This window comes from Pseudoliparis swirei, chromosome 9 (genome assembly GCF_029220125.1).
Source record: "Pseudoliparis swirei isolate HS2019 ecotype Mariana Trench chromosome 9, NWPU_hadal_v1, whole genome shotgun sequence".
NCBI classification, from domain to species: domain Eukaryota; kingdom Metazoa; phylum Chordata; class Actinopteri; order Perciformes; family Liparidae; genus Pseudoliparis; species Pseudoliparis swirei.
Window position 1 is genome coordinate 25,671,686 of NC_079396.1, and position 7,112 is coordinate 25,678,797.

General features: G+C 46.8%; 1 protein-coding gene across 1 annotated transcript in view; it reads right to left on the reverse strand.

The window, feature by feature from the left end:
- Positions 1-4,263, reverse strand: part of LOC130199612 (extracellular sulfatase Sulf-2-like) — an 11,554-nt gene extending 7,291 nt beyond the window's left edge. The window contains exons 1-4 of the mRNA XM_056423280.1: positions 4,068-4,263; positions 3,713-3,809; positions 1,475-1,644; positions 703-845 (exon numbers count right to left, since the gene is read on the reverse strand). Coding sequence (XP_056279255.1) covers positions 703-845; positions 1,475-1,644; positions 3,713-3,809; positions 4,068-4,179 — 522 coding nt within the window. The 5' untranslated portion in view covers positions 4,180-4,263. The remainder of the gene's footprint in view (positions 1-702; positions 846-1,474; positions 1,645-3,712; positions 3,810-4,067) is intronic.
- Positions 4,264-7,112: the final 2,849 nt, after the last annotated feature.

The following is a 7,112-nucleotide window of genomic DNA, read 5'->3' on the forward strand; positions in this document are numbered from 1 at the left end:
GCTTGTAGTACCATATTACCCCACTAGAGAGCTTGTAGTACCATATTACCCCACTAGAGAGCTTGTAGTACCATGTTACCCCACTAGAGAGCTTGTAGTACCATGTTACCCCACTAGAGAGCTTGTAGTACCATATTACCCCACTAGAGAGCTTGTAGTACCATATTACACCACTAGAGAGCTTGTAGTACCATGTTACACCACTAGAGAGCTTGTAGTACCATGTTACACCACTAGAGAGCTTGTAGTACCATATTACCCCACTAGAGAGCTTGTAGTACCATGTTACCCCACTAGAGAGCTTGTAGTACCATGTTACACCACTAGAGAGCTTGTAGTACCATGTTACCCCACTAGAGAGCTTGTAGTACCATATTACCCACTAGAGAGCTTGTAGTACCATATTACCCACTAGAGAGCTTGTAGTACCATGTTACCCACTAGAGAGCTTGTAGTACCATATTACCCACTAGAGAGCTTGTAGTATTATTACCCCACTAGAGAGCTTGTAGTACCATATTACCTAGGATGAATTTACTTGTCCTACCATAGACCTACTGTACCTGGTGTGTGTGTGTGTGTGTGTACCTGGTGTGTGTGTGAGTGTGTACCTGGTGTGTATTTGTGTGTGTGTGTGTATCTGCGTGTGTACCTGGTGTGTATGTGTGTACCTGGTGTGTGTGTGTGTGTGTGTGTGTGTACCTGGTATGGGTCTGTGTTCAGGTCAAAGAACTCCAGGAAGCCGGTTGCAAACTCACAGAACAGGAAGTTGTGAGTCTCGTTGATCGTCCTTAGACACCAGTACGTGTTGTTGTTGGCGCTGGTGCAGGCGCAGAACGAACCCACTGACACACACACACACACACACACACACACACACACACACACAGTTATGCCTTGTTCACACCGAAAGCGACGCGACGAGATCCCATGAGCAAAGTCAACCTACAGACGCGTGCGGTTGCGAGAGACGCAACATTTTTCCGGGTGGCGCGTTTGAGGCATTTTGGGCGGAAATATTTCATCCTTGAGGCGATAATGTCGCAATTTCGCAAAATATATATATATATATATTTATATTTATATTAATGTTATGAACCCAAACACGAGGGCAGTGGATGTTCAGACGTTTGTAGGACGTCCTCAACACGTATGAAGCAGAACTAGCAGTTAGTTCTTCATGGTGGATGAAGGCGATGATAACGGTTTCTACGGAGGCAAGCCACGGAGATAAGCCCCGCCCCTCGCCGAGCGTCGCAACGTTTATGGTGTGAACACGGCAAAACTCAGGCGTTATTGTTTCGTTTTTTGTGTGAACGTAGCATTAAATACCGTCCAGTACAATTTCATAATACCGATATTTGTCTTACAATGTAGAAGAGTGCGTATGTGTGTGTGTGTGTGTGTGTGTGTGCATGTGTGTGTGAGTGTGTGTGTGTGTGAGTGTGTGTGCATGTGTGTGTGTGTGTCCTACATGTCCAGTAGGGCGCAGTGTGCCAGTGCTGGTTGTCGTGGGTGAAGCAGGTGAGTCCGGGCATCGAACATGTGTCGTTGTTTCTGATCCTCTTGATTATCTTCCTCATCTTCTTACTCCTCTTCTGCTCCTTCAGAAGCCACGCCTTCTTGTCCTTAGCCCCGCCCTTCCTGCGCACACACAAATAAAACACACGTTAAACCCACACACACACACACACACACAAACACACACACATTTGTTCTGAAGTATCACTGTTAGCTGCTGGCCGCAGCCGCCATGTTGAGAGCTGTTAAGAGTCAACCAAAATGCTCCCAATCTCACATTATGGCCATTTAAGAACTTTACACTGTACTACCTCTCAGAGGTAAACGTAGTACTTTATACTGTACTACCTCTCAGAGGTAAATGTAGTACTTTATACTGTACTACCTCAGAGGTACATGTAGTACTTTATACTGTACTACATCAGAGGTACATGTAGTACTTTATACTGTACTACCTCTCAGAGGTAAACGTAGTACTTTATACTGTACTACCTCTCAGAGGTACATGTAGTACTTTATACTGTACTACCTCTCAGAGGTAAACGTAGTACTTTATACTGTACTACCTCTCAGAGGTAAACGTAGTACTTTATACTGTACTACCTCTCAGAGGTACTTGTAGTACTTTATACTGTACTACCTCTCAGAGGTACTTGTAGTACTTTATACTGTACTACATCTCAGAAGTTGACATGAAGTGACGTCTTCTATTCTTTACTAACACACATCACCGAGCCGGACCGGGACGGACCGGGTCCAGCCGGGCCTCTCAGTACCTGAAGGGGTGTCCTCCACCTGCTCTGTACCTCAGCCTACTCTTCAGCTTGGACTTAAACCTATAAAACATACACGTTACCACACTGCTCTGGTGTGTGTGTGTGTGTGTGTGTGTGTGTGTGTGTGTGTGTGTGCGTGTGTGTGCGTGTGTGTGTGTGTCCCACTGACAGGTATTTATTACAGTCACACTCCAGGGGGCGGGCCTTTTTCAGGTGACCTCTGACCTCCCTCAGGTTCTTGATCTTCGTCTGCAGCGTCTCAATCTGACAGGAAGAGAGTATTTGTACATAAAGTGTGTGATGTTTGTGTACTGTGTACTTTGTACTGCAGCTCAGTTATCTGACTAACATGTGATGAACATAAATATTATTCAATGTCATGTTCTGTTACTCAGTTATTAACGGACTCATTTGTAAGTGATGAATCATGAATCAATTAAGTTGATTGATAGAAAAGTATTTAAACTATTTTATTTCATCTTTAAAAAACAGAAACTATGAACTTTTTCCCTTTTGATTGTCGACAAATGTTAATTCTTATACTTTGACTTATCTCTTGATAAAAATGTTAAAAGTAAACATACCAACAACAACACCAACAACTATATTTATGTTAATGTATGAGTTATAAAAACTATTGAAATGATAAAGATTATAACTAATGACTTATAATGTTTCGTATTACCTTCGCATTGAAAATGCGGAAGGTTATGTTTTGATCGCCGTGTATTTATTTATTTGTATGCGTGTTACTCGCATAACTCAAAAAGTATTAAACCGAATCACATGAAATTTGGTGGGATGATTGGTTATTATCCGGGGACCATTTGATTAGATTTTAGGATTGATCGGGTCAAATGTCAAGGTTAAGGTCATGAAAAGGTCAACATCTTCTTGAATCGCATGAAATTTGGTGGGATGATTGGTTATTATCCGGGGACCATTTGATTAGATTTTGGGATCGATCGGGTCAAAGGTCAAGGTCATGAAAAGGTCAAAATCTTCTTTTTACCATAGCGCGGTCAATTTCTATCCAATTGGCATGCAACTAATGCCAAAATGTTCATAATTCAATGCCCAATCTTGTGATATGCGAAGGTATGCGCTCTACCGAGTGCCCGTTGTTATGCATTAGTTATAATGTTAACAATGTTAAAGTTTGATTTATAACGGTAACAATGTTAATGCATTAGTTACAATGTTTAGAATTTCAATAGTGTTGGTAATAATGTAATAATGATGTTTGTAATTAAATAAGTCATGTTAATCGGTCAGGGATAAAGCTAATAGTGTCAATGTTATCACTACTTTTACTATAGCAGAGTATTCCCTGTGTAGTACTAGTACTTTCCCTGAAGTAACAGAGTATTCCCCTGTGTAGTACTAGTACTTTCCTGCAGTACTGGGTGAGTTACCTCATGGTCGATGTGCAGCTTGTGGTCCTTCCAGGCCTGCAGAGACTCATACACTCCAGTCTCACACTGGACGGAGGCGTTGGGGAGAATGGAACATCTGGAGTAAACAAGAACACAGTGGAACATCTGGAGTAAACAAGAAGAAACAGTGGAACATCTGGAGTAAACAAGAACACAGTGGAACATCTGGAGTAAAGAAGAACACAGTGGAACATCTGGAGTAAACAAGAAGAAACAGTGGAACATCTGGAGTAAACAAGAAGAAACAGTGGAACATCTGGAGTAAACAAGAAGAAACACATTGTAATGAAAACCGACCGTTATTTTGTGTCTTTCACACTTTTCCTCGACTCACCTGTGCGTGACCTTGTGGGAGTTGGGCGGGGCCACGCCGTTGGGAACTCCTCCCATCCCGCTGAACTCGTCCTCAGACTCGTTTCTGATTGGCTGAGCCCAGTTGGTTCCATCCAGCGAGCTGTGGTCGACGGGGTAGCTGTTCGCCGTGGAAGCGGAGCGGCTGTACCGGTTCCTGGAGTAACTCTTCAGGGCTTTGAGCTCTGACACAGAAACAAAGCGTTACATCATTGTGAGGAACCTTCCCTCAGTGGCCTTTCCTTGGAAAGTAAAAAAGAAAAAGGAGGCAGTGCGGATCAGGGTTAGGATTCGGAGAGGAGCTGCAGTTCCCCTCTCCGACACTAGAGGTCAGCACCAGGTCAGGAACCCGGGTGAGCTGCTTGAAACCAGTCCAGCAGAAAAGCTTAAATCTGATAACAAACAACCAATTAAATATATATTTCTTTACAATGTGGAGAACTTGAATCTGATAACAACACTAACAACCCAAAAAACACTAACAACACTAACAACCCTAACAACACTAACAACCCTAACAACCCAAAAAACACTAACAACACTAACAACACTAACAACCCCAAAAACACTAACAACACTAACAACCCTAACAACACTAACAACCCTAACACTAACAACACTAACAACACTAACAACCCAAACAACACTAACAACCCTAACACTAACAACACTAACAACCCAAACAACACTAACAACACTAACAACCCTAACAACACTAACAACCCTAACACTAACAACACTAACAACACTAACAACCCCAAAAACACTAACAACACTAACAACACTAACAACCCAAAAAACACTAACAACACAAACAACCCAAACAACACTAACAACCCAAAAAACACTAACAACACTAACAACACTAACAACCCAAAAAACACTAACAACACAAACAACCCAAACAACACTAACAACCCAAACAACACTAACAACCCAAACAACACTAACAACACTAACAACCCAAATAACACTAACAACACTAACAACACTAACAACACTAACAACCCTAACAACACTAACAACACAAACAACCCAAACAACACTAACAACCCAAACAACACTAACAACACTAACAACCCAAACAACACTAACAACAATAACAACACAAACAACACTAACAACACTAACAACACTAACAACCCTAACAACACGAACAACCCTAACTCTAACAACACTAACAACACTAACAACACGCACAACCCTAACTGACTCACTCTTCTTGGAGAAGAAAGACTTCTTGTTGAACGGCCTCATGCTGGAGGGTCTCGAGTTCAGAGGCCGGAGGTCGCAGTTGCAGGCGTCGGCGTGGCGACGGTACAGCTGAGACTTGACGCTGAGTGGACGCTGATGGCCGGCCACGCCCCTCTGAAGGCCCTTAGCCCCGCCTCCTTCGTACTTGCACTTGAAGAGCCGAAGCTTCCCTGTGGCGTCCTCCACACACCGCCACTTCTGCACACACACACACACACACACACACACACACACACAAGTCTTCACAGTTCTATTTCTCGCAGGTTTCCTGCCTTCATTCCAGAATGTTCTCGGAGGAGGAGGACCAAGAGGACATGAGGAGGACATGAGGAGGAACAGGAGGAGAATCAGGAGGACGAAGAGGAGGAGGAGGACCAGGAGGACATGGGGAGGACATCAGGGGAACATGAGGAGGAGGAGGACCAGGAGGAGGAGGAGGACCAGGAGGACATGAGGAGGAGCAGGAGCAGGAGGAGGAGGAGGAGGACCAAGAGGACCAGGAGGAAATGAGGAGGAGGAGGAGGAGGAGGAGAAGGAGGAGGACCAGGAGGACATGAGGAGGAGGAGCAGGAGGAGGAGGACCAGGAGGACATGAGGAGGAGCAGGAGGAGGAGGACCAGGAGGACATGAGGAGGAGCAGGAGGAGGAGGACCAGGAGGACATGAGGAGGAGCAGGAGGACCAGGAGGACATGAGGAGGAGCAGGAGGAGGAGGAGGAGGAGGAGGACATGAGGAGGAGCAGGAGGACCAGGAGGACATGAGGAGGAGCAGGAGGAGGAGGAGGAGGAACAGGAGGACATGAGGAGGAGCAGGAGGAACAGGAGGACATGAGGAGGAGCAGGAGGAGGAGGAGGAGGAGGACATGAGGAGGAGCAGGAGGACCAGGAGGACATGAGGAGGAGCAGGAGGAGGAGGAGGAGGACCAGGAGGACATGAGGAGGAGGAGCAGGAGGAGGAGGAGGACATGAGGAGGAGCAGGAGGAGGAGGAGGAGGACCAGGAGGACATGAGGAGGAGCAGGAGGACCAGGAGGACATGAGGAGGAGCAGGAGGAGGAGGAGGAGGACATGAGGAGGAGCAGGAGGACCAGGAGGACATGATGAGGAGCAGGAGGAGGAGGAGGAGGACCAGGAGGACATGAGGAGGAGGAGGACATGAGGAGGAGCAGGAGGACCAGGAGGACATGAGGAGGAGCAGGAGGAGGAGGAGGAGGACATGAGGAGGAGCAGGAGGACCAGGAGGACATGAGGAGGAGCAGGAGGAGGAGGAGGACCAGGAGGACATGAGGAGGAGCAGGAGGAGGAGGACCAGGAGGACATGAGGAGGAGCAGGAGGAGGAGCAGGAGGACCAGGAGGACATGAGGAGGAGCAGGAGGAGGAGGAGGACCAGGAGGACATGAGGAGGAGCAGGAGGAGGAGGAGGAGGACCAGGAGGACATGAGGAGGAGCAGGAGGAGGAGGAGGAGGACCAGGAGGACATGAGGAGGAGGAGCAGGAGGACATGAGGAGGAGCAGGAGGAGGAGGAGGAGGACCAGGAGGACATGAGGAGGAGCAGGAGGCTCAGTACCTGTCCGGGCTGCTGACAGGGTGTCTGGTACTCGGCTCTCTGACAGAGGTCCTTGACTCGTTGGTATTTGGGCAGGAAGTTCTCCTCCTGCACCTCCTTCCCCTCCAGCAGCTGGTGCAGCAGCTTCCTGTGGACAGAGTGTTGAGTCCACGGCAGAGAGAGAGACCTCGTGCTGGTGCATCCATCACAAGCTGGTCCTCATGCTCA